This window comes from Moschus berezovskii, chromosome 14, assembly GCF_049115385.1.
Source record: "Moschus berezovskii isolate FMDL1 chromosome 14, NW_MosBer_1.0, whole genome shotgun sequence".
In the NCBI taxonomy this organism is placed as follows: domain Eukaryota; kingdom Metazoa; phylum Chordata; class Mammalia; order Artiodactyla; family Moschidae; genus Moschus; species Moschus berezovskii.
Genome location: NC_142473.1, coordinates 37784906 through 37810821, shown reverse-complemented (window position 1 = coordinate 37810821; position 25916 = coordinate 37784906). Strand labels below are relative to the sequence as shown.

Below are 25916 nucleotides of genomic sequence, written 5' to 3'. Positions count from 1 at the left end.
CTGGAAAACCAATGTCTGTAACATTAAACCAGTGAAATCATCTTGGTGTGAGGAATGCTATTACTTAGACACACCATAAGTTGCATAAGTAATCTGCTGCGGATAAAATGGATTTCACACTTAGCTGGTGATATACACATTTAGCTGTTTATCAAGGAAGGGAAATTCGACTGTTGCCTGGACAATGATTCAGTCTGCATCTTTTGTGGGAGAAAAGCAGGATTTATGCCAACTGAACACCTACACAGGTTCATCCTCCTGTATCAGGGATTTTTATTCGTCACTTCATTTTGTCTTTGTAGATTTTTCAAATATGCTACGGGAAGATCCCTCACATTTGGGATCAGACATTGCCTCTGAAAGCTCTCAGCTCATATTCTCTGGGTCAGGTCTGTGTACACAAAACTCAGTAGACAGGTCAGCGTGTGTTTTAAGCTGTAGAAAAGCCATATATGAATAAAAGGTTAAGCATAGGGTCCTGCCTGGTCCATATGAATGGGTCCATAATCAGTACATATGACCCCAAATCACATCCTCCCTTTTTCCCCATGATGATCTCAATTTGTAAAGCACCTCCTAGTCTTAATCAAAACAGGGGGGGAAAAAAAGCTGGTAATATGGGCATATTTAATGGCCTCTTTGATCTTCAAAAGCTAAATGGGAGAGATTTTCCTTCCTCGAGTACAGTAGATGCAATCCTCTAATCAAAAAGAAAATGTAAATCATCTGGGCTTTTTATGCTATTTGATATTCTCGTTTACAGAGGACATAATTTTATGCTGGGTAAACAAACTAATGGTGCCCCTAATGCTAATTTAGTCTTCTTAATGTGAACCTAGATTTCTTTGATTTGATGTAAAGCAAAAACTAGAGCAGAAAGCCCCAACTTCCATATCTTGCTACACTGTCACTTTGAATTTTTAGTGTCCTTTTTTTTTTTTTAACCATGACGCAAGGCTTGCTGGATGGGATGTCAGTTCCCCAATCCAGGACTGAACCTGGGCCACAATGTTGTAAGTCTCAAGTCCGTACCCACTGGACTGCCGGGGAGTTCCCCTTGTCACTCTGAATTTGTAGTTCACATGTTAAGATGGAAAACTTATTGGGATGGACTGCTCTTCCTTTTCCACTGAGGGAAGAAAAATAATATTCTCCTTCAGCAAAGCACCTGGATGGATGGTCCATGATTGTCAGGAAACTGACATCAAACCATGTAACTCGTCACTCCCGAAACTTCACAGGGCTACCTGCCTCTGGGACTTTGAGGAGGTCCCTCCATGTGATGCCCCCTACTGTCCCAGGGGCAGGGGGTGGTCCAGCAGGACATAATCTGGACTCGGGACTAGACAGACCTGGGCTCAAGTCCTGGGCCCATCACTGCCTATCTGTGCCTCATTTGGGAGACCGTGTCATCTCTGAGCCGGTTTCTCTCATCTGTAAGTTAGGGATCAGTGATATTTGTTCTCTTTATTTCTCAAGATTCCATAAAATCCGGATGAGAAAACGTAGCTTAATTCATGTGCTGTATTTGTGCTTAGTTCACTGTTCACCATGGCAACTGTATCTCCTTACCTAGGTCAGGTCCTGGGCAGCAGGGACTGAGGGCTGGCCTTCCTTTCCCTAACCTCTGCCCTGTGCTATGGACAGAAGAGGTAAAAAGTGATGCTGGAATCAATAACTGAGCATTAGATATTTATATATTTTTAAAAAACCCAACAGTAGTAAATTAATATTTAAACATGCAGAAAAGCTATTTTCTTTGGACCAAACCAGTGAATGACTTTAGGGCTTATTTTGTGCTGCATCAAGTATAAGGTTCAGCAGTGGTTGTTTAGATGGGGAAGAAAATATGAAAGTACATCCTCAAGTAAATAGAGATAGAAAGCATTTTTTTAATGAAGAAATGTGCCATTTTCCCATATCTATGATATATTCAAAGGAAAAGTGAGTTTAACTCTCCTCATTCATTCCTTCACTTGATTCGACAGAATTTAACTTTCTTCATGCATTTGCTTGCTCAGTGATTCTATAGATGTTTATTGAGTATGTACTAAGTCAGGGGGAAGTGGTGCTAGTGGTCAAGAACACGCCTGTCAATGCAGGAGATGTTCGATCCCTGGGTCGGGAAGATCCCCTGGAATAGGAAACGGCAAGTCACTCTAGTATTCTTGCCTGGAAAATTCCATGGACAGAGGAGTCTGTTGGTCTACAGTCCATGGGTTTACAAAGAGTCAGACACAACTGCACATCCCCACACAAGTTACGGGGAGATGGTGGTGAGCTCAGTTGGGGATACAGACCAGGAAATGAGTGATTTACAACTGGAGTCATGAGGGCACCGAGCAGGAGAACAGGGCCATCAGGACTCAGGAGGGACATCCAGTCCCATCTTGGGAGACAGGGAAGCTTTCTGAAGGCATTGATGGCTTAGCTGATACCGAAGGCTAGGAAGGGCAGAAAGTCTAAGCCAGGCTGAGGAAACAACTTGTAAAAAGGAACCGAGGGGCAAGAGAACATGGGGCTTTCCAAGGACAAATTTTGCATGGATAAAGTGGAGGGTAGGAGTGGGGACGGTTGAGGAGTGAAGTTCAGGGTTAAGCTGAGGTGAGATTTTGCAGGGCTTTGTAAATTTCGTAAAGGGTATGGCTTAACTCCATTAACTTGAAAGTTTGGATTTAATTTAGCAAAATCACTCAGAGAACAAAGTAAGACATAGATATATTTGGATAAGCACAGTGATGCGGTGTTCAAGGGGCTTATATACGGTTATCTACGGCTTGTATACGGTTTGGGGGGGAATGTTTTAGAACAGGTAGCCTTCTTTGCACTATTTAAAGCAGGGGTTGGCAACCTTAAAAGTGATACATCTGGGCCTCCCCGGTGGCTCAGTGGTAAAGAATCAGCCTGCCAATGCAGGAGATACGGGTTCAGTCTCTAGTCCAGGGAGATCCCACATGCTGTGGAGCAACTAAGCCCTTGCACCACAACTATTGAGCCTGTGCTCTAGAGCCTGGGAGCTGCAACTACTGAGCCCATGGGCTGCGACCACTGAGGCACGTCAGCCTAGAGCCTGTGCTCCACAATGCAAATAGAAGCGTAAGCACCACAGGTAGAGCACAGTCCCTGCTATCCACAAATAGAGAAAAGCCCGTGCAGCAATGAAGACTCAAAGATAAATTAAAAGACAAATTATTTTAAAGTGACACATCTTATTGGGGCCCACTGGCCCAGCGCTTTCCTAGGGTGGGTTGTAGAGTGCTGGCTTTGGGAAGATAGAACATATTATGGCGTGCTGATCTAGGGAATGCTTATAATCAATCTTCATTTTTAACCTCAGAGCAACCCTATGGGGAGGTGTCACTATTATGCCCATTTAATAGATGAAGAAACTGAGGTTTGGAGAGTGAGGATCAGATTGCCTGCGCTGAATTCCTCATGCTGCCAGTTACCGTGGGCAAGTTATTGGACTTCTCTGTGCTTCAGTTTCCTCATCAATAAAATGAGGATGCTAATAGTACCTACCGAAAAAAAGATAATGTACCTACTTCATAGTCATTGAGAGTATTAAGCACATTTGTATATATATATATGCTGAGAACTACGTTCTTTTTTAAAATAAATTTTCTTATTTTCTGTGTTTGCTTTTTAAAAAATATTTGGTCGTGTTGGGTCACAGTTGCGGCACACAGGATCTTCGTTGTGGCACGCGGGCTTCTCTCTAGTTGTGGCTTGAGGGCTTAGTTGCCCTGCAGCATGTGGCATCTTAGTTCTCTGACTAGGGATCAAACCTGCATCCCTGCATTGCAAGGCGGATTCTTAATCACTGGACCACTGGGGGAGTCCCTAGAACTATGTTCTTGGCACAGAGTAAGGAGGGTCCCAGGAAGGGTCTGCTATAAAAGCGCGTGCCAACAAACTCTGTCACTGGTGTCTGTTGCTGTGTGTTGCATTCTGTCACATGACACGACACTGGTGTGGCTTGTGCTTCCTGCTGATTGGATCTCAAGGAATACTTTTCTCCCTAAGGCCTAAGTTATTTCCAGGACACAGTGTTGTCTGGTGATGCACTAAGTGGCACCTTAGTGGCCTGAAAGAATGAATACTCTACCTTAAAAAAAAAAATTAAATTTTTTCCCAAGAACTAGGCATCATGGAGAATCTGTTTGAACTGTGATTTAGGAAAATGGGATTAAGAAATGTCTGTGTTTCCACATGATGAGAAATTTTAGGCACTACTGAGAGATGATGAGGAAGATAAAACTGGGATAATTCAATTATTTTAGACTTTCAGAAGGAGATGTAATTTCTAACCTCAACAAATTGCCATCAGACACTGCCCACAGAAGCAGTATCACACACCTTGGAAAAGATGGGTGTTTTGAGTGAAAACTGGAAAATTCAGAAGGTTTTGAAATAAATCAGACATACTGAGTTGCTCTGACTGTGAAAGATATTTTTGAACCAATTGTTTGAAGAGACACTCTAATAATGTGTATTTACAAGATTAGAATAAAAAAATGTGGCTCTTCTAAGAGCTTTAATTACACTGTACCGTGTACACCTACAATGACTATCTTAAAACATCCCCCTTTTTCTTCTTTTTGATGGAAACCATATGTAGGGACAAATGGGAGGTTATATTTTGCAAACTCAGGAGTGTGGAAAGCTGTAATACTTCACGGAAACAAATCTAATGGTTGAAATAGAACATGATACTAAAGAACCCCATTGTTCTGAGCTTGTGCGCTGAGATGCTCCATTGTATTGTGTGGTCCAGGTCAACACACTGGAATAAAATGAGTGTGAAGTGCTCCTTCATTGGTAATCATGTTCACACAAAACACACACCTTGTTTTCTCCCCATTGGATAGGGAGGTTAGACAATGAGTACACAATGCTTTTGTTGCCATTCAGACAACAGATGCCAGGTCTGCCCTTCAGATGCCCAGGTTAGAGACGGATGCAGAGAGGAAGGGGAGGGTGGTCTCCTAGGCATATGCCATCCTATTTGCTGTCTCTAATGGACCACATTTGAGCACTGACTGTGACAACTTCAGTCCAAATAAAATCAAATCTCCATTTGACGAAGAGCTTCGTGTTCAGTTTAGTATTCAATCAAAAAATTACTAAAATTAGAGCATGTTTCTAGTACAATTAACATCCTTTGCACTCATAATAAAATATTCAATAACTGGCCATTTTGCCTGTCAAGAAGGTGAATAAAAGCATTGCTATTAATCATTTAGCAGTTATTTCTTTGCCACTTTATTTTAAGTAGGCAGTTAAATTGAAACTGCACATGTTATTATTGATTTAGGTTTAATTTAATCCTTTTAAACAGAACAATTATTCCCAATTTATATGCCATTAAATCTTTTATGGATATGAACAGCAAATTCAATTTCTGTTTAAGTGTACAGTTTTTAATGCTTCTTTAAGGAGCAATAAAACTGACAATTGCTTCCAAGGATTCCTGAATTCTGTGCTCATCTTAATCTTTTTATCAACAGCTTTTAAGTAAATAAAATGAAATAAATCCAAAGGATAAAAAAAAGAATCACTTTTGCAAGTACGAAACAAAAAGGTTCCACAAGTATATTGAAATCCTTTGGGAAGGCTATTTATAACCCAGAAAATTTCATCTAATGCAGGCATTTATTCTAGTAAAAAAATTAAACATTTTAATAGAAGAAAAGTAGTTTAATGAACCAAAGGCCAAAGACTATCCACAAGTGAAGGGGTTGGATTGTTACGTTATCTGGTGAATTTTGTTGACCGCAGTCATACAGTTCGGATAATTCCAACCAAAGTCTCCCTTTTTTGACAACAGCTTTTGACTGCAAAATAACCAAATATTTGCACCAGGTTCTTATTAGTACCAGTGTTGATTCATGGCAATCTCTGAGTTAAAATAAATTATCTTAAGAGGGCATGCTAGTAATTGCAATGTGAAATTTCCAGTACCTCGTTTCCATTAAGATTATCTTATGTGAAACAAAGGCTGCATCCTCACAAGGGAAATGCTGTATGACACAGAACATATTTAGAAATGAATTCCCCTCCTTCAGTGAGAGTTTACAATGCTCTTGCCAGACATTTTCCCTGGAAAACTCGGGAGTTCTTTTCATTCTCCAGAAACAGTGGCTAAAAGGCAGAGACCCAGACTGACAGCACTTCCAAGTGCTTACACTTTCTTTAAACAGTTTCTTGTACTTTTTTCAAGTTTTTTCTTTTTTTTTTTTGGATGTGGACCATTTTTAAGAAAACCCACTCCAGTATTCTTGCCTGGAAAATTCCATGGACAGAGGAGCCTGATGGGCTACAGTCCATGGGATTGCAGAGAGTCACACAACTGAGCACACACATACCATTTTTAAAGTCTAGATTGAATTTGTTACAATATTGTTTCTGTTTTATATATATATATATACATTTTTTTTTTTTTTTTTTTCTGGCCAAGAGGCATGTAAAGCTGAAACTCCAATACTTTGGCCACCTCACGCGAAGAGTTGACTCACTGGAAAAGACTCTGATGCTGGGAAAGATTCGGGCGGGAGGAGAAGGGGACGACAGAGAGTGAGATGGCTGGATGGCATCACCGACTCGATGGACATGAGTTTGAGTGAGCTCCGGGAGTTGGTAAAGGACAGGGAGGCCTGGCGTGCTGTGATTCATGGGGTCGCAAAGAGTCGGACACGACTGAGCGACTGAACTGAACTAAACTGAATGTAGGATCCTAGCTCCCTGATCAGAGATGGAACCCGCATCCCTTGCATTGGAAGGCAAGGTACTAACCACTGGACCTCCAGGGAAGTCCTCTCTTGTATTTTAACTGCCAGATATTAATGGCATTGGAATTGCAAGGTAGCTGTGATGTCATGGGAAGAGCAGTGGAGAGGTCTTGACACCTGAGCCCTAGTCCAGATTTTGCCACTGAGCGGTTATGTGAACTTGGGCAAGTTTCTTATCCACTCTAGGCCTCAGGTTCCACCTTTTATTAATACAGTAAGGGATAGGCTGAACTTAAAAGACCAAACAGCTCTAAGAATCCACCATTTTAAAAACTGAATTGGGCCTATCATGGGAAACTCACCAATGTATATAGGGGTTGGGGAAAAATTTTAAATTCAATCCATTAAAAAATTATAGTAACCAAAGACTTCCACATTTCCAAATTTGTCAGGGAGTAGAAACAGATGAATAGAGTGAAGGTTGTGAATTAAACTTGTCTGCTCAGTTACTTGGTTACAATCTTCCTCTTGATAAACTGGCAGGACTGTAGGTGATGTAAATTTCAATAACACATTGTGAGGTTTCGAACTCACTGTTTATTTACTTATTTTAACACAGTAATGCATCCCCATTTGGAAATAAGCTGGAAAGGAACTCATGGTCGTCTCTGAGGGCAATAAAACCCCAGGAGTCACGGTAGCATTAGCATTTCTGGCGGGGACTGTGCCTCTAATAGAAACAATTCATGCCCACGCACACACCTCACTTCCTCCTCTGACTGCTCGTCTGTCATGATGGCACAATGCCTGCTCTGAGGAGCGCGTCAGGCTTTGACTGCTGCATTGTTTGTGAGCAACTGAACATAAGACAGCAGTGACCAATACCTATGACAGCAGGTCACTTCTTTGATATGATGATACCCATGTGATCAGAAATAAACTACCAACATGCTAGTAGCTATCACCAAATACTGTGTGAACCCCATAGGATTGTATATATGTGCATGCATGCTCAGTCATGTCTGACTCTTTGCGACACTATGGACTGTAGCCTGCCAGGCTCCTCTGTGCATGGGATTTCCCAGGCAAGAATACTGGAGTGGGTTGCCAAGTCCTCCTCCAGGGGCATCTTCCCCACTCAGGGATCAAACCTGTGTCTCTTGCATCTCCTGCACTGGCAGGCAGATTCTTTACCACTGAGCCACCTGGGAAGGCCTTGGGTATAGAGTAGAATGCATTTGAAGAGGTTGGCCAGCCAATGACCTTAAATGGAAAATCTCATCAAGACAACATAAATTAACATGGATGAATGTTGCTAGAAACCAACAGGAATGAAAGTTGATGCCTGGAAGCTCTCAGAATGTTCTTGATAAAACTAGGATATTACACCTAGCCTCAAGTTTATTTACTCTCCCAACCAGAGGGGTAAAAATAAATCTCTATGACACTTATGAGAGGAAGTAATCTTTCATCAGCTCAAATATATCTTATGTGTGAAACTGGAGGGGGAAGTTAAAATTCTGACTTTGGTTTTTTACTAAGTTTCTCTACCTTCTTTTGGTTTTGCTTATCCCATACTAATATTTAAGTCCTAGAAATCACCATTCAGTACTTCACTTGATTCTTGAATTGTTAATTGGAAACAACATACAGACTCCCTGGTATGTGTGAGGGATTGGTTCCAGGACATGCTGAGAATACCAAATTCTGTGGATGCTCAAGTGGCAGGGCCCACCCTCTGTTTCCACAGTACCACATCCACTAATTCAACCAATTGTGGGTTTTGTACTCCTGTAGTACTATTTATTAACAAAAAATCCTCACGTGAGTGAACCCATTCAGTACAAATTCATTTTGTTCAAGGGTCAACTATATATATATACACACACACACTACATATTTATATATAAATACTACATATTCATATATATATATGGAAGCTTTTGAGAGGAAAAATTATATACTGCCACAAAAATGCAGATGATTATTCCTGAGTCCTTTTCTTACTTTCAGTCAATTCTGAATATTCAAGTTAACTAAGAATACCTTCCTGCGCCTGTCTTCCACCCAGTAATTTCTGGCACAAGGTCGTCTGTTAGACAGAATGGGGGATATCTGGTGAGGGCTCTGCTTCCCAGGTGATGAGAGAGCCTTCACTGAAGGAAAACATTCTGTTTTCCAGGAGAGTTGCTGGGGAATATAGGCTACTGTGATGCTGTTCATATGGACCCTCAGTGGATGTGAATCTGAGCAAGCTCTGGGAGGTGGTGAAGGACAGGGAAGCCTGGTGTGCTGCAGTCCATGGAGTCACAAAGAGTTGGACATGACTGAGTGACTGAACAACAACAAATGATCCTCCTGCCCAAAAGTGAAATACCATTAATGTTTATTGTGTTCTGAGGACACAGGACCCGTTACAGGTTTGTATTACTTAGCTAAAATTTATCACTTTACACGCATATTTAATCTGGCCTCAGTTCAGTCCATATTGAAGTGGTTACAGCTTTAATTTCTGATAGAGAGCAAAACTGAGTTCTTGACTAGATCAGTCCTTGATCACCTACCCAAATACATACAATTGGAGGCATAGACTTTGGAGTTAGAAGGCAGTTCATTCAGTTCAATTTCTGGCTCAGCCACTTAGTAGCTACATACACCTAACAAAACTTTCAGAGCCTTGGTTCCCCATCTGCAAAATGGGGATAATATTGTCTCAGAGCCACTTGTTGTGATAAATGAGATAGTAAATATCAAGCAAATGGTCCTCCAAATAGTAGCTAATTATACTGAGGTATGTTTGTAAATAAAACCTTATCAAACACATATGCCAGTTACTGTATTGCTGCTTTCTGATTTTTTTTTTTTTTTTAACATATGAGGTTTCAGAGGGCCGCAGGGCTGAAGAGGTTATTTCTAATGCTCTAGGAATTACATTGATCTCCTTCTCCCTGAGTGCCGAGTGTCATAAGGCTAGTTCTGGAGTGGGGTTTAAGGATTATCACGTGAAGATCCTCTTTCCACTCTTGATTCATTCACTGCAGTCAATGCTGCTCCAATTTCTATTAAGTAAAAGGTTTTTCTAATCCATATACATTGAGCTGAGGCTTGACTTTGCTGAGGTACAAGGGAGTACTTGCTTTGAGGAGGTTCTAGTAACATCAAAACACAAGAGTAGAGCTCAAGTGACTTGGCAGGCAGCTTTTAAAATGGTTGCCCATAAAAGGAAGAAGAAAGAGATTTTGCTTGGTTTTAAGGCAAGACTTTGACTAATTATTTTGAACTATAGTTCCCAGAATGCCATCTACCTGACAGAAATAAAAGCACTCTTGAATTTCATATTGAGAGCCTGTGATCAACTTGTCTATTTCTTGACTCATAAACTACTCAGATCCAAGCAACGATACACATAGGAAAAGTTTCCAAGATGAACAGAGAAAGGGGCCAGTAAGGAAATGCTCAACTGGATGATATTTTTTTAAGGCTTAAAAAAAAACCTTTTATTTGGCTATGCTGGGGCCTTAGTTGCAGTATCTTTCAGTTGTGGCATGTTGGATCTAGTTCCCTGATCAGGGATTGAACCTGAGCCCCCTGCATTGGAGTGCAAAATCTTAGCCACTGGACTATCAGGGAAGTCCCTGGATGATATTTTTGAGGCACTACTTGACTAAATGCTTTGGTTGTGTTTTCCTTTGTAGTGGAGAACTGGTTCTCCAGTCAAGCACTGCACAGCCAAACAATTACTAGGCCTATAACCCACTCTAATCCTGGGGATTATAGTCTTTTGTTAATGTTTCCAAGACAAATCAGTCTAAGGAAAATACCATTATTTTAGGATCTGTGAATCAGAAGGCCAAGGCCCTAACCATGCTTTTGACTTTGTATTATTCTTTATTTAAAAATACATTGATGTTTTTGGGGCTCCCTTGGAGTCTAAAGTGTCACATTCTTCCAGCTACTGTGGATTTGTGAAATGGTTACTTTTCTTCTTACTCTTGAGTGGGGACTGTCTCTTCCTCCAGTGCTCTGAAAAAGATAGAGAATCAATGGCTCTTCTAAGGGGACCCTGTATAGTGAAAACGATCACTGGATTGAAAGTTGAGAGCTGGGTGCCCATTTCATCTCTTCCACTAAATTACTTTGTGACACAGGAGATCAAGCCCTGAGCCTTTACAGTGGGAATACTGACTCCAAGACCCTAGACTACCATAGAACTAACCCTAGGGAGTATCAACTAGTGAAAACTCACACAAAAGAAACCGCTTGAATAAAAGCCCTGGCATCACCCAACCACCAGTAGTACCCTGTGCAGGATGCCTCATCCAAACAAACAAAACAAAAATACAAACCCAGTCATCAGCAGACAGGATTACCACCTCACTCAGCCTTGCCCATCAGAGGATAAAGAAACAAACAAAAACTCAGCACAAATCTCACCGTATACAAAGCTTACACAGACCACTGGAGCAACCTTCCGTTCCATCGCTCAGTCGTGTCTGACTCTTTGCGACCCCGTGGACTGTAGCCTACCAGGCTTCTCCGTCCATGGGATTCTCCAGGCAAGAATACTGGAGTGGGTTGCATTTTCCTTCTCCAGGGGATCTTCCCAACCCAGGGATCGAACCCAGCTCTCCCACATTGGAGGCAGATGCTTTAACCTCTGAGCTACCAGGGGAGGGCAGAAATCAAAAAGAAGAAAGAATTCAACCTTGAAGCCTGGGAAAAGGAGATCTCAAACACAATAAGTTAAAAAAAAATAATGAAAAGGCAGAGAAATACTACACAAATGAAGAAACAAACTAGAAATACAGAAGTCCAAATAAATGAAGAGGGAATAGGCAAACTACCTGAAAAAGAATTCAGAATAATGATAGTAAAGATGGTCAAAAACCTTGAAAACAAAATGGAGAAAATGCAAGAATCAATTAACAAAGACCTAGGAGAATTAAAGAATAAGCATACAGAGATAAACAACACAATTACTGAAATTAAAAATACTCTGAAAGGAATCAATAGCACAATATCTGAAGCAGAAGAATGAATCAGTGAACTGGAAGATAAAATGGTAGAAATAACTTCTGAAAAGCAGAATAAAGTAAAAAGAATGAAAAGAACTGAGGACAGTCTCAGAAACCTCTGGGACAATATGAAACGCACCAACATTCGAATTATAGGGGTCACAGATAAAGAAGAGAAAAAGAATATGAGAAAATTTTTGAAGAGATTATAGTTGAAAATTTCCCCAACATGGAAAAAGAAATAGTCAATCAATTCTAAGAGGCACAAACAGTCCCATACAGGACAAACACCAAGACACATACTAATTAAACTAACAAAGACTAAATAAACACAAAGAAAGAATATTAAAAGCATCAAGGGAGAAGCAACAAGTTACATACAAGGGAAACCCCATACACTTAACAGCTGATCTTTCAGCAGAAACTCTTCAGGCCAGAAGGAATGGCAGGATATACTTAAAGTATTGAAAGGGAAAAAATCTACAATCAAGATTACTGTACCCAGCAAGGATCTCATTCAAAATTGATGGAGAAATAAAAAGCTTTTCAGACAAGCAAAAGTTAAGAGAATTCAGTACCACAAAACCAGCTTTACAACAATGTTAAAAGGACTTGTCGGACTATTTTTTTGGGCTCCAAAATCACTGCAGATGCTGACTGCAGCCATGAAATTAAAAGACGCTTACTCCTTGGAAGGAAAGTTATGACCAACCCTGATAATATATTAAAAAGCAGAGACGTTACTTTGCCAACAAAGGTCCGTCTAGTCAAGGCTATGGTTTTTCCCGTGGTCATGTATGGATGTGAGAGCTGGACTGTGAAAAAAGCTGATCGCCGAAGAATTGATGCTTTTGAACTGTGGTGCTGGAGAAGACTCTTGAGAGTCCCTTGTACCACAACGAGATCCAACCAGTCCATTCTAAGGGAGATCAATCCTGGGTGTTCATTGGAAGGACTGATTCTAAAGCTGAAACTGCAATACTTTGGCCACCTCATGCGACAAGTTGACTTACTGGAAAAGACTCTGATGCTGGGAAGGGTTGGGGGCGGGAGGAGAAGGGGACGACAGAGAATGAGATGGCTGGATGGCATCATCAACTCTGTGGACATGAGTTTGAGTGAACTCCGGGAGTTGGTGATGGACAGGGAGGCCTGGCGTGCTGTGATTCATGGGGTCGCGGAGAGTCGGACACGACTGAGCGACTGAACTGAACTGAACTAAAAGGACTTATATAGTTAAGAAATACAAGAGAAGAAAAAAGATCTACAAAATCAACCCCAAACACTTAAGAAAATGGCAATAGGAACATATATATCAATAATTACTTTAAATATAAATAGATTTAATGCTCCAACCAAAAGACGCAGACTAGCTGAATGGATACAAAAACAAGACCCATATATATGCTGTCTATAAGAAACCCACTTCAGACCTAAAGACACATATAGACTGAAAGTGAGAGGATGGAAAAATATATTCCATGCAAATGGTGAGCAAAAGAAAGCTGGAGTAGCAATCCTCATTATTAGACAAAATAGACCTTAAAATAAAGAATATTACAAGAGATAAGGAAGGACACTACATAACGATCAAGGGATCAATCCAAGAGGAAGACATAACAATTGTAAATATCTATGCACCCAACATAGGAGCACCTCAATACATAAGACAAACACTAACAGACATAAAAGGAGAAATTGACAGTAACACAATAATAGTAGGAGACTAACACCCCACTCACACCAATGGACAGATCATCAAAACAGAAAATTAATAAGGAAACACAAGTCTTAAAAGATACATTAGATGAGAATGATCTCATTGATATCGTCAGGACATTCCATCCAAATGCAGAAGAATACACCTTCTTCTCAACTGTACATGGAACATTCTCCATGATAGACCACATCTTGGGTCACAAATCAAACCTCAGTAAATTTAAGAAAACTGAAATCACATCAAGCATCTTCTCCAACCACAATGGTATGAGACTAGATATCAATTACAAGAAAAAACTGTAAGAAATGCAAACACATGGAGTTTAAACAATACATTTCTAAATAACCAACAGGTTACTGAAGAAATCAAAAGGGAAATCAGAAAATTTCTAGAAACAAATGACAATGAAAACACGACAACTCAAAACCAATGGGATGTAGCAATAGCAGTTCTAAGAGGGAAGTTTATAGCAATACAATCCTACCTCAGGAAACAAGAAAAACATTGAATAGACAACCTAACTTTACACTTAACACAACTGGAAAAAGAAGAACAAAAAAACCCCCAAAATTAGTAGAAGGAAAGAAATCATAAAGATCTGAGCAGAAATAGATGAAAAAGAAATGAAAAAAATAGTAAAGATTAATAAAACTAAAAGCTGGTTCTTTGAGAAGATAAAATTGACAAGCATTTAGCCAGACTCATCAAGAAAAAAGTGAAAAGAATCAAATCAACAAGATTAGAAATGAAAAAGGAGAGGTTACAATAGACACTGAAGAAATACAAAAGATTATGAGAGACTATTATGAACAACCCTATGGCAATAAAATGGAGAACCTGGAAGAAATGGACAGATTCTTAGAAGAGCTCAATCGTCCAAGACTGAACCAGGAAGAAATAGAAATTATGAACCACCCAGTTACAAGCACTGAAATTGAAGCTGTGATCAAAAATCTCCCAAAAAACAAAAGCCCAGGACCAGATGGCTTCACGGGAGAATTCTATCAAACATTTAGAGAAGAGCTAATGCCTATCCTTCTAAAACTCTTTCAAAATATTGCAGAGGAAGGAACACTTCTAAACTCCTTCTATGAGGCCACCATCATCCTCATACCAAAACCAGACAAAGACAACATAAAAAAAGAAAACTACAGGCCAATATCACTGATGAACATAGATGCAAAAATCCTCAACAGAACTTTTGCAAACAGAATTCAGCAACACATCAAAAAGCTCATACACCATGATCAATTTGTGTTTACTCCAGGAATGCAAGGATTCTTCAATATATGCAAATCAATCAATGTGATACACCATATTAACAAATTGAAAGAAAAACCATATGATCATCTCAATAGATGCAGAAAAAGCCTTTGACAAAATTCAGCACCCATTTATGATTAAAACTCTTCAAAAAATGGGCATAGAAGGAACCTACCTCAACATGGTACAGGCCATATATCATAAACCTACAGCAAACATTATTCTTAATGGTGAAAAACTGAAAGCATTCCCCCTAAGATCAGGAACAAGACAAGGGTGTCCACTTTCACCACTATTATTCAACATAGCTCTGGAAGTTCTAGCTACAACAGTCAGAGAAGAAAAAGAAATAAAAGGAATCCAGATTGGAAAAGAAGTAAAGCTCTCACTGTTTGCAGGTGATATGATAGTGTACGTAGAAAACCCTAAAGATAGCTATCAGAAAATTACTGGAGCTAATCAGTGAATTTAGCAAAGTTGCAGGATACAAAATCAATATACAGAAATCACTTGCATTTCTATTTACTAACAATAAAAAATCAGAGAAATTAAGGAATCAATCCTATTCACCATTGCAACAAAAAGAATTAAATATCTAGGAATAAACTTACCTAAGGAGACAAAAGGACTGTATACAGAAAATTATAAGACACTAATGAAAGAAATCAAAGCTGACATAAACATATGGAGAGAGATTCCATGTTCCTGGGTAGGAAGAATCAATATTGTCAAAATGAGTATATTACCAAATCCAATCTACAGATTCAGTGCAATCCCTATCAAATTACCAATGACATTTTTCACAGAACTAGAACAAAATATTTCACAATTCATATGGAAACACAAAAGACCCCGAATAACCAAAGCAGTCTTGAGAAAGAAGCATTGAGCTGGACAAGATTATACTACAAAGCTACAGTCATCAAGACACTATGGTGCTGGTGCAAAAACAGAAATATATACCAATGGAACAAGATAGACAGCCCAGAAATAAACCCATGCACCTATGGGTATCTTAGTTTTGACAAAGGAGGCAAGACTATACAATGGGGCAAAGACAGCCTCTTCAATAAATGGTGCTGGGAAAACTGGACAGCTACATGTGAAAGAATGAAATTATAATACTTCCTAACACCATACACAAAGATAAACTCAAAATGGATTAAAGACCTAAATGTAAGACCAGAAACTATAAAACTCTTAGAAGAAAATATAGGCAGAATATTTGATGACATAAATCTAAGTAAGATCCTCTATGACCCACCTCCTAGAGAAATGGAAATAAAAACAAAAGTAAACAAGTGGGACCTGATTAAACTTAAAAGCTTTTGCACAGCAAAGAGAACTATAAGCAAGATGAAAAAGACAACCCTCAGAATAGGAGAAAATAATAGCAAATGAAACAACTGACAAAGGATTAATTTCCAAAATATACAAGCAGCTCATACAACTCAATGCCAGAAAAACAACCCAATCAAAGAGTGGGGAAAAGACCTAAAAAGACATTTCTCCAAAGAAGACATACAGATGGCTAACAAACACATGAAAAGATGCTCAACATAGCTCATTATTGATGCTGCTGCTGCTAAGTCGCTTCAGTCGTGTCTGACTCTGTGCGACCCCATAGACGGCAGCCTACCAGGCTCCCCGGCCCCTGGGATTCTCCAGGCAAGAACACTGGGGCTCATTATTAGAGAAAGGCAAATCAAAACTACAATGAGCTATCACTTCACACCAGTCAGAATGGCCATCATCAAAAAGTCTACAAACAATAAATGGTGGAGAGGGTGTGGAGAAAAGGGAACACTCTTGCACTGTTGGAGGGAATGTAAATTGATACAGCCACTATGGAAGACGGTACGGAGATTCCTTAAAAAACTAGGAATAAAACCACCATATGACCCTGCAATCCCACTCCTAGGCATATACCCTGAGGAAACCAACATTGAAACAGACATATGTATCCCATTGTTCATTGCAGCACTATTTACAATAGCTAGAACTGGCTGTGATTCATGGTGTCGCGGAGAGTCGGACATGACTGAGCGACTGAACTGAACTGAGAACATGGAAGCAACCTAGATGTCCATGGACAGATGAATGGATAAAGAAGCAGTGGTACATATACACAATGGAATATTACTCAGCCATAAAAAGGAATGCATTTGAGTCAGTTCTGATAAGGTGGATGAACCTAGAATCTATTATACAGAGTGAAGTGATTCAGAAAAAGACATAAATATTGTATTCTAATGCATATATACATAATCTAGAAAATGGTCCTGAAGAATTTATAGAGCAGCAATGGAGAAACAAACATAGAGAATAGACTATGGACATGGGGAGAGGGGAGGAAATGTATGTGACATGTATGGAATGTGACATGTATGGAAGGAGTAACATTACCATATGTAAAATATATAGCCAACGGGAATTTGCTGTATGACTCAGAAAACTCAAACAGGGGCTCTGTATCAACTTGGGGGTGGGATGGGGAGGGAAATGGGAGGGAGGTCCTAAAGGGAGGGGATATATGTATACCTGTGGCTGATTAGTGTTGAGGTTTGACAGAAAACAACAAAATTCTATAAAGCAATTATCCTTCAATAAAGAAATAAATTTTAAAAATACATTGAATAGTATTTACATTGTCCTTGGGTAAAAAGCAAGGTTAAAGTCAGGTCTCTGAGCATTGTTCAAAGAGGAAAAACTCAGCATTGGGGAAATGAGGTCACATAATGGATCCTTGCCTTGGTTTCTTCCTTGTAAAAGTACAGACAAGAATACCTATCCTTTCCGATGCCCTGTTTCTATAAATAAAACTACCATTTATTACCTAGGAGACTATGACTCTCTTAGATTAGTGCTACAATAAAAACATGGTTTAAAGCATAGAGTCAGGCTGCAGGAGTTTGCTGCTCTACCACGCCCCTGGTGAAATAAATAACCAGCTTCTGTAAGCCTCATTTGCAGTCTCTAAGATGGGATCATGATAGTGTCCACCTATTGGGGCTGCCAAAAAGATTAAATAAGATGATATATGTTAAGTGTCTGGCACAGGGATTGGGCTCAGGATAAGTATTCTGTCAATGCTTTTGTTGTCAGAAGCTTAATCTTTGCCTTCTCTTGTTCTTTCCAACCCCAGTTCTAAGTTGTCACCAAGTCCTAGCAATTCTTTATATACATATGTCTCCACTCATTAGCTGTGAAGGAAATGAATAAAAAATTGCTATGAAGGGAATACACTCATATAAGAGTATGTATTGGTTGGAACTTCCCTGGTAGTCCAGTGGTTAAGACTCCGTGCTTCCACCATGAGGGTCTTGTCCCTGAGATCCACAGGCTGCACGGCAAGGCCGGAAGAAAAGTATGTGTTGGTTATCTCTGAAGAGGAAGACGGGTGTGAGAAGGGGAACAAGGAAACTGTCTGCAACATTTTATGTTTTAAAAAATATATCTGAAACATATGGCAATAAGGGTGAGATGGTATTTTTCTCTGTCCTTTTCTGTGGGTTAGAATTTTTTCTTAATTAAAAACCTCAGGGAATTCCCTGGTGGTCCAGTGGTTAGGACTTGGCATGTTCACTGCTGTGGCCCGGGTTCGATCCCTGGTTGGGGAACTAAGATCCTGCAGGCTGCACAGCATGGCCAAAGTAAATAAATAAATAATTCTTTTTTTTTTTTTTTTTAAAGAAACCCTCAACATCAGTAACAAAGCACTCTGATGTTAGGTGACTTCATCTCTGTCAGCTTCATTTTCCTGACCTGTAAAATGGGAATAGCAGCACTTTCTTGTGGGATTGCAATGAAGAATTGAGTGGTTACAATGGCCTTTCAAAAGAGATGATGTTGCTATTACTGTTGTTGTTATAATTATTACCATCTGGTGGTCTCTTTGCTGTGTTTTTACTGTCTAATTCATAATGCACCAGCTTGCAGAATAATCTTCCTTGAATACTGCTTCATCTAACTGTCTTCCCCAAGAACCTGTGTTTTCTCCTCTGTGTATACCCAACCCCATTCAGTCAGGGGTGGCGAGCTGGCTAAAGCCTTCCTAAGCCTCTTTTACCCTCTAGCTCTGTGGCTACACCTCAGTCATAGCATTTATCACTGACAAGTAAGTCTCCTACATACGAACGAGTTCCATTCCAAGATGGTTAAGTCAGTTAAGTTCAGTTAAGTTAAGATCAGTTCAGTTCAGTTCAGTCACTCAGTCGTGTCTGACTCTTTGCGACCCCATGAATCACAGCACGCCAGTTAGTTAAGTCCAATTTATTTGTAAATCTAACAAAGCTACCCTCGGTACCCAACTAACAAAATTGCCTTTATAGTACTGTACTGTTAGGGTATAGTACGTTCATATCTTTGAAAGTTCATGACTTGAAGGTTCGTGTGTAGGGGACTTACTCTACTCCGACAGCCCCTAAGAAGCAGACGAGCTCGATTCAACTTGGTATCTTCAGTGAAAGAGAAAGAAGGAAAGAAGAAAGCGGGGAAAGACGTAGGGCTAGGCTCTCATCCTGGCTCCCATGAAAGCCTGTGCCGGGAGTGTGTTCTTGGGAAACATCATTTGAGTTTCCGTGCATGGGCTGGTGGTGTCCACGAAGGCCCTTGTAAGCAGGCCCCTCCTCTAATTTTCCTACATTCAAAAAACATCCTCTGTCATCAAATGGGGCTCAATGGGCCACACACACTCATGTTAATTCTGTTCTTTTTTCCCCAAATCTTGCCTAGTTTCCAAAACCCTGCCTGCCCAAGTTCTAAGACTTCCAACAAGCTTTCCTCAATTTATTTTAGCCCTAAGTTAAAAAACATCTAACACAAAGAAGGTCCAGGAGGGAGGGGATATATGTGTACATAGCTGTTTCACTTTGTTGTACAGCAGAAACTAATACAACATTGTAAAGCAGCTGTATTCCAATTCAAAAAAATAAAAGCAGTTTATACTGCACATTTGTAAAAATTGTTTCCTTAAACTTAAGAGAATAAGGCAAGGCATTATTTTCTACAGTCCCATGCACCCTTATTATTTGGCTAACAAAATTAAGCCCTACTTCTGACTTTATATCATTGCCCCTCCTCAACCCTTCAGCTTTGGTTTTATTGGGGAAAAAAACATGGTAGAAGAGTGTTTTTCTTTTTTAAATCTAACACATACATAACTTATTAAGAGTCACTGTTTGAAGCACTTTATATATATATGAAACGCACACATACACACACACACACACACACACTGATTTTAGCTTCACAATAAACTGTGAGATAACTACTATTATTATCCCATTTTTACTGATGAAGAGCTGAGGCACAGAGAGTTTAAATGGGCTTGGCCAAGGTCACACAACTAGTCAGTGGCAGAATCTGAAACCACTTGGTCTGCTTCAGACGCTTTGTAACTTACCACCATCCCAAGACCCCTTTCTAATCAATGGCTTTGAACTTCAGTACTCTAGTGTGTCATTTATATTTTATTAAAACTGAATAATATTGCACTCATTTATATCTTCTTAGATGTTTTGGTAGCTTCTAGCATAAAGTGAATGCACCGTAAATACTGATGATTATAGAAATTAAATCTCTGTGATTATATAAGCCCAGGAAGGTAGACCTCTTCTGGCTCAGGTAGAGGTCTCAAGTCCCCCTCAACAATGTACTTCACTGACGTGATGGCAGTATTGTGAGATAAGCAAGCTGGCTCATTTCACAGGAGAGAAAAAGGGAGCTGCAAAAAACTAAAAGCAACTTATTTCAAATTATACACTAAACACCATTGCCTCGAAAACTCAAGAACACCTGAGTCCATGATCATGGCACTTTTCTAGATTAGGCTTTCTGGGATTTCTCCAAGGTGAGGTCATAGCACCTTGGAATGTGGACACTTGGAATATGGACAGGAAGTAAGGAGCATAAGAAATACAAATGTCCTTATCATTAATAACTATTCTCATCAAAAATCTTGGCTCCAAGCTGTCCTTAGCTGCTTGGAGATCTGTCTCACATACATTACAAAGGAGCTTGTTACTAGAGCCTGTTCAGAAACAGACTCACAGACTTAGAAAACAAACTTCTGGTTGCCAAAGGGGAAAGGTTGTTGAGGGGGAGGGATAAACGAAGAGTTTGCAATTAACATGTACACACTACTATAAATAAAACAGATAATCAACAAGGACCTATATAGTACAGGGAGTTCTACTCAATATTCAGTAATATTGAAAAAAGAAAAGAATGGGAAAAGAATGAAAAAAGAATTAGATATATGTATACCTATAACTGAATCACTTTGCATACTTGAATAATACAACACTGTAAATCAATTATATCCACTATAAAAAAAAATCCCAAAACAAGAGCCTGTCCTTATTTTCACTTGGGACAGTACCAATAATTATGTAACAGCGCATCTCAGAACCCACTGTTTCTTACACAAGCCAATTCCTTACCTGTTAATTGCACCAGCATCTTGGGTGTAGAGGTTTTCCTTGTAGGCCCTCTGAGCTGCTTTTCTGCTTGCTTCCTCTTCCGTCTCACTCAAGTTCTCCTCCTCTAGGCTGTCAGGCTCCATGTCGTTGTCCTGAATTTGGTCTTCAAGGTCACACTGGGACTTTATCTTTTGAGTGGGGCTTTCTGAGTCAGATTCCAAAGAGTCTTTTGAAATCAGATATAAGTCTTCTTTCTTAAAAGATGGCTCTGTGGACTGGACCTTTAAGTCGGTGTGATGAACAGGAGATTGAATCGACAGCTTGGGAATGAATTTACTATGACTCATCTTGAGAAAAATACAAAAATGAACAGGGATTCTCTCTTGTGGATGGCAGCAGCTGGCTGGATATTTAAAGTTGTGGTTCACAAAAGCATTTGCCTAAAAAATTATATTTATGTTATTCTGTGACAATTAAAATCTCTAATTCCAATATTAATTAAAAAATTAAGTAAGAGAACCTCATTATATTATCTGCAGGCTTTTGTATGCACCCTTTTGTAAGTATGAGAAAGGTCTATTGGGAAAAACTATTGTGTTTTTCCATCTACAGGAACACTTCTGCTGCAGAGCTCATAAACAGTCTGAATAATCAAATGCAGCTTTATTGAGGAAATCAAATGACTGGAATCCTTTTTCTAGCTTCCAAGGGCCTGTTACAGATAAGATTGGACAAAGCCAAATGGGTAATTACGGATAGTACTTCAGTGCCTTATTTCCAGTACCCAGGGCACTGATATATATATATGCCGTGTTCAGTAGTATTTACGGACAGAGTAAAACAGGTTCAGGGCTGCCTTTTGGAAAATAAAGGAGGGGGAGACAGTATGGTTTCCACAGTTGGAACTGAAAAGATGATGGAAGCTAGTTTGTTCCTAGACCTATATTGGCTGACTTTTCATTTGAAAGACTTTTTGATATCCAGGTTGCTACCAGGTAGGAATATGTAATTGAGGTGGATGTAACATGGAGATCAACTTCGGCTCAGTATTAATAAAAGCCCCATGATAATTATCAAAACTGTTCAACAAAAGATTTGATGGCCTTGTGAATTCTGCCATTCAGTGATTCATAGCAGAGGCTGGGTATCCACGTGGACCTGAAAGGGATGCTGTCCTGGGGAATGTTGGCTGGGTGGAAGATTGGCCTGAATACAGCTGGGGTGCCTTCTAACTCGCTTAAGAGTCTGATTCCAAGTGAGCCCTCCCTGTCTCAAAGGGCTGTCATAAAGACCCAGGAGATGGTTTATGGAAAGGGTGCTTTGAGTTCAGATACGATTGAAAGGTAATGATGTTTTTGGATTGTGCTTCCTTTCATCTCTAGCTGGCATTTCTGTTTGCTCTGTCTTCTATCTCACTGCCTTTATGCCATTTTTTTCCCTGTAGGTCAGATAACAGAAACAACCTTTCTGATCAGAGATTACTGTAAAATTTGTTTTAATGGTCTATTCTTATTCTTTTGGCAAATCCTTTCTTTAATTAAATAACACGACCATTATTTTAGTCTGAGTTGACCTTGTTGCTAACGTTTCTATGGAACATCCTCAACTCCTTGGAGGAAAGCACCTTAACAAACAAAAGAGACCGAAGGTAACATTCATATTGAAATACATACAATATTTAAATATCTATGGTTTTCTTTTTAACTTAAAGTTCCCCCCTCTTGGTAGACTAACATATTATTTGTCAAACTGTTTGTATTAATTGCCTTATTTTAAAAATATATATTTCATTCTACCATATTAATTGTCATAAATGGATCAACCTTTGCTTTTAGGATATTTTTAGAAAGCAGCAAATCCCTCAAATACTAACAGGTTTTAACCAAAACAGTTTGTAATAATACATCTTTAAGAGTTCAAGTTCACTGTACTTGGGATCTTAAAAAAGCTTGAAATAATCATTATATTTCAATATGGTACTGCTCCTTCATGAAATAATTCAGTCCTTTCAATTTCTCTTTGTTTCTTAAATGACATAGACTAGGGTTTCTTGGAGTTAATCAATTAAAAATGTTCATAGAAAAAGATACGATTTTTGTTCTTGATGTTTGGGAGATAATGAAGAGAGCAAAGCCAGATGCTATCCAAGTTGGGTCATCTGTGGAGGTGTGATTTTATAAAAGCATGGGATTAAAAAAGGAAAAGCTGATGGCTGAAATAAATTAGAAAGTGGGACTTCTAAATGCAGTGAATGTGGCTCCCTACTGGAACAAAGTTTTTCACTGAAATTTCAGGCAAAGACCGGCTGACACATCTCCTAAGTAAACAAGACAGGGATAAACCAGTGGCACCAAGAAACCGCTCGTTCCCAAGGGATCCCGCCAAGATCCTTGGGCCCAGCCCATTCCATTAGTACTGGGAAGAACACACTTCCTTCTGTAGGTGAAATGTAGCCCTGCTTTAAGGGTTCACCCACCAAGACGAGTGCAGAGGAAAAGTTACCCTGTTTTGGAGCAAGTCCTAAGCTGCCCAAAGGGGCGTGGCGTTTATTTCCTCCCTCCGCCTATTCTGATGGACAAGACTCGGCAACCAGGGGCGTCTTAAGGCCCAGGAAGTGATGGGTGATCCGGTGGGTCTGATGCCCGGGACCGGCCTGATCAACCCAGGTTAGGGCTGTTCTGGGAGTCTGGGCGCCAAAGGCTTTCCAGATCCCGACCACCGGCTCCTGGGCTCCGTCCCTGCCTTGGCCACCGTCTGTCCTTCCCGTCTGGGTCCCAAGTGCTCCCGCTTGTGGGCTCCCTTTTCTCCCCACCTGGATCACTTTCCTCGAGAGGTTTTCTCCTGTCCCCAGCCACGGTCCCACCGTCCACCCCCAATCCCTGCTCGGGCGCACCGCACACCCTGTTTGGGAGGCAAACCGCCTGTCACCTGCCGGGCGTTCCTGGCTGCCGCGACCCTGGAGGCCCCGCATCCTCAGTGCTGGCGCCTCCGGGTCCCGCCCTGCGTCTCCCAGTGCTGCCCTGGAGACCGGGGCCAACAGAGCCAGCCCCGCGCGACTCCGGCAGCCCGCCTGTAGGCGGGGCCTCAGCGGGAGGGCGGGGCCTGTGCTGTCCGTCCCGGCATCCCCCGTTACACAGTGCCGGGTCTAGGCCGTCCAGGTGGAGAGTGTGGGGCGGGTTGTGATGACCGCGTCTAGGGCGCAGCTCCCAGGATCCCGGGAGCTCCCAGTGAAGCCGCGTGCAGCCCATACTGGCTTTTCCAATGTTGAAAAGCAAGGAAAGACAGGCCGGCCACCGAGTGGGAAGGGAATATGTAAAGAACTCCTACAAATTAAGAAAACAAAGAATTCAATTTAAAAATGGGCAGATGAACAGAAATTTCATAGAAGAAATCCAGTAGCCAATAACTATGTGTTATGGATGGAAAAGGTTAATAATCAAGAAAGAAAAAGTGAAAGTGAAGTCGCTCAGTAGTGTCCGACTCTTTGTGACCCCGTGGACTGTAGCCTACACCTACAGGCTCCTCCGTCCTTGGGATTCTCCAGGCAAGAATACTGGAGTGGGTTGCCATTTACTTCTCCAGGGGATTTTCCTACCTAGGGATCGAACCCGGGTCTCCTGCATTGAAGGCAGATGCTTTAACCTCTGAGCCACCAGGGAAAATCAATAATCAGAAGAGGATAAAGTAAAGCCACTGTGGTTACCGGCCACACTCACCATGTGGGCAAACATTAAAATACTTGACAGCGCCCAGGGTTGGGGAGGATGATAGGGCAAAGATCCTTCATATACTACAGATGGGAGTGTGAGTTCGTGCAGGTACTTTGGAAAATGGCTTCACATTAGCTCGGATGTGTACACCCTGTGATTCAGCAATTTCATTTTTTAGGTGTTTACCCCCCTCCTGTGTATGCTTATGTGCACCCAAACTGGAAATAACTGAAATGTCCATCAACAATAGAATAGTTAATTTAATCGTAGTATTTCCAAAATCACTGCAGATGGTGACTGCAGCCATGAAATTAAAAGATGCTTGCTCCTTGGAAGAAAAGTTATGACCAACCTAGACAGCATATTAAAAAGCAGAGACGTTACTTTGCCAACAAAGGTCCGTCTAGTCAAGGCTATGGTTTCTCCAGTAGTTATGTATGGATGTGAGAGTTGCACTATAAAGAAAGCTGAGCGCCAAAGAACGATGGTTTTGAACTGTGGTGTTGGAGAAGACTCTTGAGAGTCCTTTGGACAGCAAGGAGATCCAACCAGTCCATCCTAAAGGAAATCAGTCCTGAATATTCATTGGAAGGACTGATAATGAAACTGAAAGTCCAATACTTTGGCCTCCTGATGTGAAGAACTGATTCATTTGAAAAGACCCTGGTGCTGGGAAAGATTGAAGGCGGGAAAAGAAGGGAACAACAGAGGATGAGATGGCTGGATGGCATCATCAACTCACTGGACATGAGTTTGAGTAAACTCTGGGAGTTGGTGATGGACAGGGAAGCCTGTTGTGCTACAGTCCATGGGGTCGCAAAGAGTCGGACACGACTGAGAGACTCAACTGATTTCATATTCTGACATACTATACAATAGCAAAAATTAATTAAATACAACTGCATGCAATAAAACAGAGGCATATTAAAATACAATATTGAGTTAAAAAACATCCCAATACATTGTATGATTTTGTACATAAATTGTTTTAAAAGGTAGAATTGACCTGCATTATATTTATGGATGCATACTTAGTAGAAGAGAAAAACAAAACG

General features: G+C 40.4%; 1 protein-coding gene across 1 annotated transcript in view; it reads right to left on the bottom strand.

Moving 5' to 3' along the window:
* The window catches only part of JHY (junctional cadherin complex regulator), an 80557-nt gene extending 56356 nt beyond the window's left edge, over positions 1–24201 (bottom strand). Inside the window, exons 1-2 of the mRNA XM_055422502.2 lie at positions 24080–24201; positions 21173–21591 (exon numbers count right to left, since the gene is read on the bottom strand). Of these exons, the coding sequence (XP_055278477.2) occupies positions 21173–21498 (326 nt within the window). The 5' untranslated portion in view covers positions 21499–21591; positions 24080–24201. The remainder of the gene's footprint in view (positions 1–21172; positions 21592–24079) is intronic.
* Between the last annotated feature and the right edge of the window lie 1715 nt (positions 24202–25916).